An 11,847-nucleotide genomic window follows, 5' to 3' on the forward strand; every position below is an offset into this window, starting at 1 on the left:
CTATAGAATTATAAATATTTATATTAATTCAAAGATAATTTTAAACACCTTTAAGAATTTAATAAAATTCACTTTCAACAAATTAAACTTTTTTTCATTTATCACACCGCTTCAAAATTAATTATAAAGCACTGCCCTATATAATTCTTATACAAAACCGGCAACTTCCATTTTTTTTACATGTTAACATAACAATATCTACAGTTTTCATTTAATTAAAAACACAAAATCAAGGTTTAATTTATTCAGTAATAACATTTCATTACATTTTGTCAGCTACAAATCGTAGTGATAATCATTAAATACATTACTTCACCAATTGTTAACACATGCTTTGCATTTAACATTGTTAAAAAGACATTAATTTAAACAAATGGACCTGTCAAAAGTCTCGTGTACTACCCATTTGGCAAAAATCTGATTCTATGAAAAATTACGTCATTATACCCAATAATCACTGCTGCCAACCCAAATTTCCATGTTCAGATTTTTACTCGCTATGTTGTACATGAGGCTTGCCTGAATTGCACACCGGCCCGGAAAACAATAATTTGACTATAGTAAAATTTACTATAGTCAAATAACACCTCAATGTTCCGCAAAAACCCTATATACTGAAAAAATAAAGTGTGGGCCAAACGGACAATAACGGAACATGGCCAATATTGAGACTGCCTGAGACGTGCTTCAATTTTAATCAGGTTAGAAAATAATCACTAGAAAGATTAAGTAATAAAATCTAAATGCCTCTCGTCGCACGGAATTGTTCTCATATATCGAATCGTGGTGATCTTTCTTTTATTGAAGCCCTAATTGCTCAGAAAGAAAGATTCAACAAATGTAATGATTGTGATAGTGACGGTCCTAACCTATGGTTATGTCTCTTTCCTGGTTGTAAATGGGTTGGTTGTTCCGAAGCCCATTTAGATCACAGTACTACTCATAATAAACAATTTCCTACTCATTGTGCACACATGAATTTATCTACGCATCGCATTTGGTGTTACACATGCGAGAAAGAAGTAGTTCTTAGGCATATACCATCACCACCCCTATCACCGAATCAAATTGATCTAAAAAGTGTAGCAAAGTTTGCAGGTGATGTACCAAGTGGTGTCGATGGTAAATCAGAAGCCATTGATATTTTACCTGATCGAGTTCTGTTTGAAAAGTAAGTGCATTCGATTATCTTTTACTTTGCTAAAATATGTTGTTAAACAATTTTTTTTATATTCATTGTAGACTATTAGCAGAATGGTCTGTGAAAAAATTTAACAGCGAGAGAGGAGGAGTATTTAATGAAAAATCAGGTGATTCCCCTGATAGTACAGATTCCGATGAAAGCAAAGATCTCTCTGGGAAGCCGAGGGGATTAGTTGGCTTACAAAATATTGGAAATACGTGCTATATGAATTCAGCCCTTCAAGCATTATCGAATGTACCTCCGTTAACACAATTCTTCTTGGATTGCAGCCACGTTATTAGCTACATGTCCAAAGAAAGGAAGCCAGGTTTGAGTTTAAGCTATTTAAGTCTTATTAATGATATGTGGAATAAAAAAACCAGAGGCTATGTAGTCCCACATGCGATTCTGTCTGGTATAAGAACGGTCCATCCCATGTTCAGAGGTTATCATCAGCATGATACGCAAGAATTTTTAAGATGTTTTATGGATCAATTACACGAAGAATTAAAAGAGCACATTGAGGATGATCGTGATATTTTGACTAAACTAAAAGAGCTTGGAGAGCATTCTTCCGACGAGGAGGATGTTGAGATAGATGGTAATGCTTCTAGCCAATCGGATGTAGAGTATGAAACATGTGACTCTGGTGTGAGCGAGCAAAGTTCGTTAAGCGACGAAGGAGATCGAGCGATACTTTCAAAAAGGAGATATTCACGTCTTTCGCAGTCTGAAAAATTAAGAAACAAGTTTACAAACAGAAGCACCAAAAAGTCTGTGGTAGATCCACCTTTTTCTTTACAACAAAGATCAACGCAAAATTCTCCCTCTAAACACCGTACAAAAAAACAAATGAAAACACGTAGCATTATAAGCGATACATTTGATGGAAAACTTTTAAGTAGTGTACAATGTCTGACGTGTGACAGGATTTCGACAAGAGTAGAAACTTTTCAAGATTTATCACTTCCAATTCCAAGCAGAGATCATATTGATATGCTTCATCAAGGATCTTTGACGCCTCAAAAAGCTGGACCATGCTCTGATGTTGTGTATGTAACTAACCAGTCTGGCTGGTTATCATGGTTTCTGCAGTGGATGCGTTCTTGGTTTTGGGGACCAGTCGTTAGCCTCCATGACTGTCTTTCCGCATTCTTTAGTGCAGACGAGCTCAAAGGAGACAATATGTACAGTTGTGACAAATGTAACAAACTGCGCAACGGAATTAAATTTTCAAAAGTATTGGAGTTACCTGAAATTTTGTGTATTCATTTGAAACGTTTTCGTCACGAGCTAATGTTTAGTTCAAAAATAGCAAATTATGTTTCTTTTCCTTTAGAAGGACTGGACATGCGGCCATATTTACATAAAGAATGCGCATCCGAAGTTACTACTTATGATCTTATATCCGTCATATGCCATCATGGAACAGCTGGTGGTGGTCATTATACATGCTATGCACTAAATCCTATTGTAAACCATTGGTTTGAATTTGATGACCAGTGTGTGACACAAGTGTCTTCAGAGACTGTTAAGCATTGCGAGGCATATGTTTTGTTCTATAAAAAAAAATCTCAAGAAATGATTCAATTACGGGATAAAACTTTAGAATTAATGGAGATATCTTCGCGAGAGCCATCTGATTTAAACTTTTTCGTATCCCGACAGTGGATTAACCGTTTTAATACATTTTCCGAGCCTGGGCCGATAGATAATTCCGACTTTCTATGTCCGCATGGCGGTGTAAACCCTGTTAGAGCACAATTTGTAGATAAAATTAGTATGCCTATACCGCAATCAGTATGGGAATTTTTGTACAATACGTAAGTATAGCTAAATAAAATTAATAAATAATATATTATAAAAAAAATGATCTTCGAATTAAAATTTCTTCAAAATGTATAAATACCACACATTTTCAGATTTGGAGGAGGCCCAGCTTGTACACATTTATACGAGTGCCCTAGTTGTGAAGAAAAATATGAATGCTTGCAAAAGCGAAGACTCTACGAGAAAGAAATTTTCCAACGTTTGAATCACAGCACTGATAATCCTACAGCTATTTACGCAATAGCTATGGTCTGGTTTCGACAATGGCAAAGCTTTGTACGCGGTAAAGAAACTCAGCCACCTGGACCGATAGAAAATAATTCAATTGTAGTTAATAAAAACGGCCAGAACATCCTTAAAGTCGGTGAGTCTAATAGGAATAAAGTAGTATTTATATAATTATAATTCACCTCTGTTTCTATTTAACAATCGCATTTTATAGGATCGGATTATGGACAGATACCAGAAGAACTTTGGCAGTTTTTTTTAAGTACATATGGTGGAGGACCAGAAATTATGTTACATTCATGCCGGCCGGTCCTTGCTCAATCCAATATATCTCTACATTCCATTTCCAATCCCAATTTAATCGATACAAATCAAAAGGTTACTCGACCGGACATTAAAGCTAAAGTATGTGTAGCTAGAAGCTCCGAAAGAATTTCACAGTTTGATAATACGTTGGATGAAGGTATTGAAAGCTATCTTTCATCGAATAATCTTGTCAGAGAATCCGAGAATGACACCACGAAAGTACAGAAGGACGTTGGTGAGTAAGTTAAAAAAAAAAAAAAGTAATTTTTAATTCGATTCCCTTACACTATGTATGATTAAACGTCTATGAAATAATTCAGTTATGTCCAGTTATCATATTCTATATATAATAGTTTCTTATCTTTATTATTGGTGTTTAAAAATACGAGGTCGTTTAAAAATAAATCTTTTTGCACACCATGAGTTATGAAATATCTAGTAAGCACATTTGGGTCGAAACGCGACACTATATATATATATATAAAATTACCTTCCAATTACACAAAATAGACTTGTATGCTTTTATTTTTACCGTTGCATACAATTCGATACAGAGTGATTCAATTTTATATTTATTACAACTCGCAAGTAAAGGAATTTGATATGAATGACTGTCTTGTGTATAGACCTAATAAAATATCCTACAATAATTAAGTAGCTATGCTTCGATATTTTGACATAAAATCTTCACATTTTTCAAATTTGTATATTTCTTAACGTGTAATAATATTTTTGTCTTTCTGATGTGTACAAAGGGATTTAAGTGTTGAACTGCAAGAGAATATGTATAATGTATATATATATTATATATTATATACTATATATATACATGTGTGTAACTGTAATTAAAATTATAATTTTATCAGATATTTCGGCTTTTTTAATCTCACATAGCGAGCATACCAAAAATAATCTATGAAACAGCAGTAATTAAATTAAACAAATGCAGTGTTTAATAGATTTTTATTCCTATTATGTAATTTATAAAACTGAAGCATTATTGTGTATTTTGATAAAATTTTAAATGTAAATTACTTTGTACTTCTTTTTAAGCTTATTTTATTTGTACAATGGTCTTGTAGCGTTAGCTCTTTTAAACAGATGGAATTATTGGCCTTTTTAATCGATATATTTGTGTATATATATATATATATATATATATATGTAAATACAAGGTAACCAGTTAAATCATATCAAAATGATAAGTTTATATAAAGTAAGAGATTTTAAGAATCAAATGTTTATTGCATTTGCCTTGGCTCTTTTAGAAAAAAAAACACACACACATATACACACACAAATGTTATAAAAGTTAGATTCTTAAAATCCTCCCGTATTGTAAAATTTTCGACCAGGTACAAATTAACCGGATACCTTGTACACGTTATTCGAAAACACGATTACATCGCTCCAAGAATCAGCTTTCTAGACGTAATATCATTTTCGTTGATCCTTCGTTCACATTAAACTTACCAAAACATCAAACAATAATTGCATTTCGCCCAAAAGCTGGGACAGAAATAAAACTTAATTTTACGATAAATTAATTAATGATTGTTACAAGAGAAGTTTATATGAAAGGTGCAATAAATGTGTTAGTTTGAATTTCGATAAAAGAATAATTATTAAATTATATTTTAATCCCCCAGTGTCCGTTCTCCACAGTGTTTTATCGTATAAAGTTTGATCGAAGGCCCGAGGTGCGCAGGATTCAGGGGCGTTTAACGCCAAGACGCAAAGAAAATATTTTGTCATGTCGAGACATTGCAGAGGCGACCAATATCACAGCAAAGGCTAAGAATTATTGCGTGATACGTTTGGTTGTTGAATTTTGAGGAGATACGAGAAGACTGAAGATTCCTCGCGCGCGCAGTGGTACAAAAATTGGATGAGGCGTACCTGGTCCACACGAGAGACGTTCTTCTTGTGGGTAAAGGGGCACATCGATCGAGCCATGCGCTCTGGAGGGATGCTGGCCATATTCGAGTCCCAACCCCTGAACAACGTCCTCCCCCACCCAGTCAATGCCGCGATTAAAGCTACGGGATTAGGGAGTCGACACAATCGCGGTAGATCATAGACGACCATGCGGTGTCGTAGCCCTCGTAGTTAGACAAGAACTTTTTTTCTCTCACCCTTCTTTTCTTCTCTCTTTATCATAAAGTTTCTTTGCTTTCGCGCTCCAGTGCTTTGCGCGTACGCTTAATTTCGTCGCTTTGCTCTCACCCACTCACCGCTCTAAGGGAGAACAGGGAGGACCAGGGAGTCCTCCTCCTCTTTCGCCGCTCTGAATTCCTAAAAAGAAAAAATCCATCGTTAACCACCTCGGTGTCCCTACGCGAGCATCTTGCCTTCTGTCTTTTGGTAAGTCACCTCCACGATACATGTATAAGAAAAATAGATAAATCGATTCTGCACGAGTAGACACATACGCGAGGGTATATCGTGCTACATTTACAAAATTCTCTCCAAAGGTCCAAATTTTCCTCTATACAATTAAATGTCTCGAGGTTTTTTCGTTGAACAATAATACTGATGAGAATCAGAGTTGAAGATAAATAGGGATTTGAGACTGTCGAATGCCAGGAAATATCATCTTGCTTGTACAGACATCAGTAAATTATAAATATATGTTAGAGAGATATTCTATAAAGAAAAAACTAACGTACTTGATTCATCGAGACAGCGACACATAATTTCCATCGCTTATTCTCTAGTTTTTGTTCATTTGAATTTTTGGGGGAAAAAAAAAATCAATCGCTCTCTCTCTTTTCTTCTTCTCGAGCCTCGATGGTCTCTTTGTATGAGACTTACACACAGATGGGTATATATAGATTGTGTGCATTCACATCAGTGGATTTAGGGTAGCTATAGAGAATGGTTGGTCGAGGGAGGAAGGGAGAGTCGGTGGGAAGGGGGAGGGGGGGGGGTGTGAGAGAGAACCAAGTAGAGAAAATGTAAGTTTGGCAGAGGCAAGACTATAAAAATGTGAACGAATCTCGTATACAATGCTGTTATTTAGGTTTGCGGAGGACGTTGAAGAAAAAAAATGGCAAGTTTCCGTGGATTCACCATTCCCTCTTTGGGTGCAACTTTCAACGTCGCCTGGGCAACTATAAAAGCCAAATGGCCGGAGAACAGTCCTTGCATGGAGTTGATTCGTGGTCCCGGTATGGGTCCTGGTCAGAGTCAAGGTCAACCAGGCGGATTCAAGACTTTCGAGGAAGGTGGTGAGAATACCGAGATGATGACAATGAACGGGGAAGAAGCGTACCGGGAGCAGAATAGCGTAGGGATTGCCGAGGATTCCTTCAGTTATCAGAGAAATGGGTGAGTTATTTGGAATGAAGCACACACACACACACAGTCTTAAAAACTGATTATGAGCAACTACGATGAATTTTCAGGGACAAGAGGAGAACGGGAAGCGCGAGCAGCGGGGAATTCAGCGAGTACGACGAAGGGGGTGGCGAGTTTGGGGGTTCAGGGATGAAGATCAACGAGTGGCAGGCAGCGTGGAACGTGACGAATGCAATTCAGGTGAGTCTTCGATGGTGATATACACAGGATGTGTAGCATGGAAGACGCATCACAGGTAAAAAACATTAAAGTTCATTTATCCCCGTATAGTTATACAAAAGATATCAATCTTTATCATAAGATCCTTTCGATTGCAAATACAAAGGAACTTAAAAAATGTTCTATATAAACCAAAAGAGTTAATGTATATATCTCTTATTTTTAAGGAGAGATAAATGAGATTCCATGTGTACCATCTCTTGATGCGTCTCCGCAGAGATGCACATCCTGTATTTATCCTCATGTGAAATATCTATGGAAGATATAAGGATGATGAAATTTGGATAATTTTTATTTCAGGGTATGTTCATCGTATCTTTACCGTTTGCCGTCCTGAGTGGTGGTTACTGGGCCATAATGGCTATGATAGGGATAGCTTACATCTGCTGCTACACTGGCAAGTGCCTGGTCGAATGTCTCTACGAGCTAGATACGGTTACAGGTCAAAGAGTGAGAGTGAGGGACTCCTACGTAGGTATAGCCAAAGAATGCTTTGGTCCCAGATGGGGTGGAAGGGTTGTCAACATAGCTCAGATCATAGAACTCCTGATGACCTGTATCCTCTACGTCGTTCTCTGTGGTGACTTGATCAACGGAATCAATCCTGGTGCTGGTATCGATAAACGCAGCTGGATGATGCTGATCGGTATATTCCTGCTGCCTTTGGGCTTCCTCAAATCACTGCAGCACGTTTCGACATTGAGCTTCTGGTGCACAATGTCCCACTTGTTCATTAACGTTATAATCGTTGGTTACTGTTTGTTGGAGATTGGAGACTGGGGCTGGTCCCAAGTGAAATGGACGATTGATATGGCCAATTTTCCCATATCCCTGGGAGTCATCGTTTTCGGCTACACCTCCCAGATCTTCCTTCCTACTCTGGAGGGCAACCTGATCGATCGTTCGAGGTTCGACTGGATGTTGAATTGGAGCCACATAGCCGCAGCAGCGTTCAAATCAATCTTTGGTTGGGTCTGCTTCTTGACCTTCCAGAACGACACTCAGCAGATCATCACGAATAATCTGCACTCGCGTGGCTTCAAGGGCCTCGTCAACTTCTGTTTAGTCATCAAGGCTGTATTATCCTATCCTTTGCCATATTACGCAGCTTGCGAATTGTTGGAACGAGCTTTGTTCAGGGGTCGTCCAAAGACCCTTTTCCCGACTATTTGGACGGTGGATCGAGAGTTGAAGGTCTGGGGACTCGCGTGGCGAGTCGGTATCATAGTCTTTACCATCTTGATGGCCTGTTTCATTCCACACTTCAGCGATCTTATGGGTCTCATAGGATCGTTCACTGGTACCATGTTGTCCTTCATATGGCCATGTTACTTTCACTTGAAGCTGAAGAGGAACTCGATGGAATGGACCGCCGTGGCTTACGATTGTTTCGTCATTTGCCTCGGTGTCCTCTTTGGCGTTATGGGAGTCTACGATGCTGGATCCGCTCTCATCGATGACTTCGAGATCGACCTGCCTTTCTAAGAAAAGCTTCCACTCTTTCTTTCTCTCTCTCTCTCCCTCCCTTCCTTCCTTCCTTCCTTCCTTCCTTTTTTTCCCTCAATTCTTTCGTCGGCCAAAGGAAAACGAATCGAAACGAACGAACGTGTTAGCGAGAGGAAGAGAAAGCACAAGAGATTTGCTTTTCCTCTAATTTGGAATGTCGATCAATTTCTCACAACCACCTACATCATCTATCAACGAAACTCCCCATTCTCACTCTTGGTCTCGAGCCATTATATTATATTTTTCCTCGTTATGGAACTGCTATTCGCGTTATATCCAACGACAAGTGTCTTCCATTCGAGAGGTATCGGCAAAACTTTCGGATTATTTTCCTCTCTCTCCTATATATACAATAGACTCTATACGCAATATAGCGAATAATCTCTCAGCAAGGACTCGACACGTGTGAAACAAGAAAAAAATGATCATATCGATTAAAGTAGTTTATGCATCGACGAAGGAAGGAGGGAGAAGAATATGGGAAACGTTTTAATGTGTTTTATTCCTTCGCGTGAGAAATTTTTACGACAATGTTAAATGTCTGGGGCTTCTAGGTCTATATAGACCGTGTATCGTGACAATATTATCGTAAGTTGTATAAGTAAAGTAATAATATATCGATGTCTTCCATATGCGTTACGAGAAACAAGATGAACGCTACACACTGTAAAGTTGACTATACTGTTACGCAATTTTCGGATTTTATAATAATTAAAACACACATTGCGAAAATCTTTATCATTTCTATATAAACAAGCATTTGTTGCGAATTTTATTCAAAGACGTTCGTTGATATTTATTTAACTATATACATACATCGATCTCGTAGAGATTCACTAAATATATATAGTGTGCAAGAATTATTAATGCAATTATTCGAATCTGCCAATATGTAAGTATAAAAAACTGATCATTGGCTGCCGGCGAACGTCGTCTAGAGTATTTACAAAATGCAAAATGCAGATATATGTATTATGCATGCATATTTATATATATGCGCGAGAGCAGTTATGTACATGCAAGTACAATTATTAGTCGAATAATCCAATGTCTTCCAAGGCCTGCCATGGCTGTATAGATTACATGTTAGAATAAGCAATACGAAATAGTCGATATAGTTTACACATTAGTCCCTCTTGTAAATAGTAAATGATGGAAAACAATTAAGTATGATAAGAACATAATAAGAATATTAAGCAAAACATTGAGATTATTTACACATAGGTTGAAAGATATTATATATTTATTAGGTTTCTCTCAATTTTAATTGCTTTCCTATAGAACGTCTTTAGAAGGGGGTGCCTCGGAAACACGCAAGCTATTATATTCTTCTTGCATTGATCAACTAATTACAAAAGTAATCGAAGCAAACGCTTTCTAGTAACAAAATCCTTTTTTTCACAGAAAAGGATCAACGACCTTTCAAGGTTTCGTCAAAATTAACTCTATATAGGCGTCCTGGGAAATAGAATTAAATAGGCTCGTCGACTATTTCATCAACTTTCACGCTAATCCAGGACTATACACAAACTCGCTAATAATAATATCGAGTATAGTTGCTTGCTTCGATTGTGTGTTACGTAGCCTCTTCTTAAAAAAGTAAACAAAGTGACAATAAATCAAAGCTTTTTTGACGATACAAGAGAAGAGTATAATTGCGCGTTATTATATTATATACACACAAATTGCGTTGTGGTTGAGATTGCGTCAATAATTGTGAAATACAAAGTCTTCCAATGATGTCTTCCAAAATATAATGAATAATAATATATATTATGTATATTATATATATAATAAAAGTGATTTACCGCGAGGTAAAACTCTATTGATGATATTAATTAACGTTACTGAGATTTATAGCGATTAAGAGAGTCGAGAGAAATATTAAATTTAACGTGTGCACGAGAGGCCATACGCTATACTGGGGTTCAAGTTTCAAATAAGACGAAGTTTATGAAGAGAGAAAGAGAGAGAGAGAGAGAGTGCGCTCGCGCGAGAGTATCTATATAAACAATAATAAACCTTTGCATTGATTGCTATACACGTTAGTCTCAAATCATTTAAAAATAATATATATTTATTGTGTTTATGATTATTTTTATTGAATTTCATTACAGGTGCTATTTAATTATCATAATATGAAATTAATTTTAAGTAATTATTTTGAAAGCTATATATTAAATTTTAATAACAGCAAAACAATAAATGTACAAAGCATTTCTTGTGTTTTAATGGCGGAGGTTTTATCAAACAAGGTCACGCACAAAAGAGATCTTTGTTAAATAAAAAATAAAAAACTGTGTAAATTAAAAAATCAATTTTATCTGCGAGTAAAAAGCATGTGAGCTATATATATAGTTGCTTTTTAACAATAGTTAAAACTGTAAGTAGAGAATCTCCAAAGAATTAAATATGAAAAAGAGATTTCCGCCATTATACTTTGAGAGATGCCTCATTGTAAATTAAATATTACAATTATTATCTTGACAATTGTTATATTTATAATTTTATTTTACACGCTTCACAAAGATGCATTTAATAAGAATATAAAAAGCAGCAGAGCGGATGCTCCTGGTAATGTAATTTTTTAAAAGCATATCGTTTAACGAATGCTTTCTTTGGAGAAGAGTGCATCTTCATGGCGTTTTAAAAACCATTCTCGTCAATGTGTAGTTAATTATACGTATATATATAGACGTTATACGAGTGATGTAAAGGGCTTCCACACACACACACACACATATTATGAAAAATAAGATGACAATACGCAAATTTTACTTTACTGGTATTTCATTCGTTATCGTCCTTTCGCACAATATTCTTACATTATATTTATTTAATTTATTGATTATTTCCAAGAGTATATATATCATACGGTAATTTCAACAATCATTAAATTTTTCCTACCATATATATTTCACTTGCGTCTATATAGAATATATGTATATATATATATTCTGTAAAATATAAAAACCGTTATAAAAATCTGATAAACACTTTCACTCGAAAGAAAAGAAACTATACAAAGGCAGAAAAATATATATCTGTCATGCTCTAAAAACTTTAAATGGTAGTCATGTCGCATAAAAGGTTCGATGAATCAAGCAGGTGGTATCAAAGTACTTTCAACCACCGGTATGAGATATACTACGGTAAGTCAGTAAAGACACTCTTTCTTATATTATTTATTTAAAACGGTGTAATGATTTATTATT

General features: G+C 36.0%; 2 protein-coding genes across 2 annotated transcripts; both read left to right on the top strand.

The window, feature by feature from the left end:
* The first annotated feature begins 665 nt into the window (after nucleotides 1–665).
* Usp20-33 (Ubiquitin specific protease 20/33) lies at nucleotides 666–5,456 on the top strand. The gene is made up of 4 exons (XM_066745338.1): nucleotides 666–1,171; nucleotides 1,243–3,006; nucleotides 3,106–3,377; nucleotides 3,456–5,456. Exons 1-4 carry the CDS (start codon nucleotides 744–746, stop codon nucleotides 3,788–3,790), a joined length of 2,799 nt encoding a protein of 932 aa, XP_066601435.1. The 5' UTR covers nucleotides 666–743; the 3' UTR covers nucleotides 3,791–5,456.
* A 75-nt stretch (nucleotides 5,457–5,531) lies between these two features.
* Nucleotides 5,532–11,409, top strand: VGAT (vesicular GABA transporter). Its single transcript, XM_066745339.1, has 4 exons — nucleotides 5,532–5,911; nucleotides 6,570–6,877; nucleotides 6,955–7,087; nucleotides 7,427–11,409. The coding sequence occupies exons 2-4, from the start codon at nucleotides 6,597–6,599 to the stop codon at nucleotides 8,609–8,611; spliced, it is 1,599 nt and encodes a 532-aa protein (XP_066601436.1). The 5' UTR covers nucleotides 5,532–5,911; nucleotides 6,570–6,596; the 3' UTR covers nucleotides 8,612–11,409.
* The last annotated feature ends 438 nt before the right edge of the window (nucleotides 11,410–11,847 follow it).

Source organism: Prorops nasuta, unplaced genomic scaffold (assembly GCF_024137725.1).
Source record: "Prorops nasuta isolate Cenicafe-Biocafe unplaced genomic scaffold, Cenicafe_Pnas_1.2 PNAS00061, whole genome shotgun sequence".
Lineage (NCBI taxonomy): Eukaryota > Metazoa > Arthropoda > Insecta > Hymenoptera > Bethylidae > Prorops > Prorops nasuta.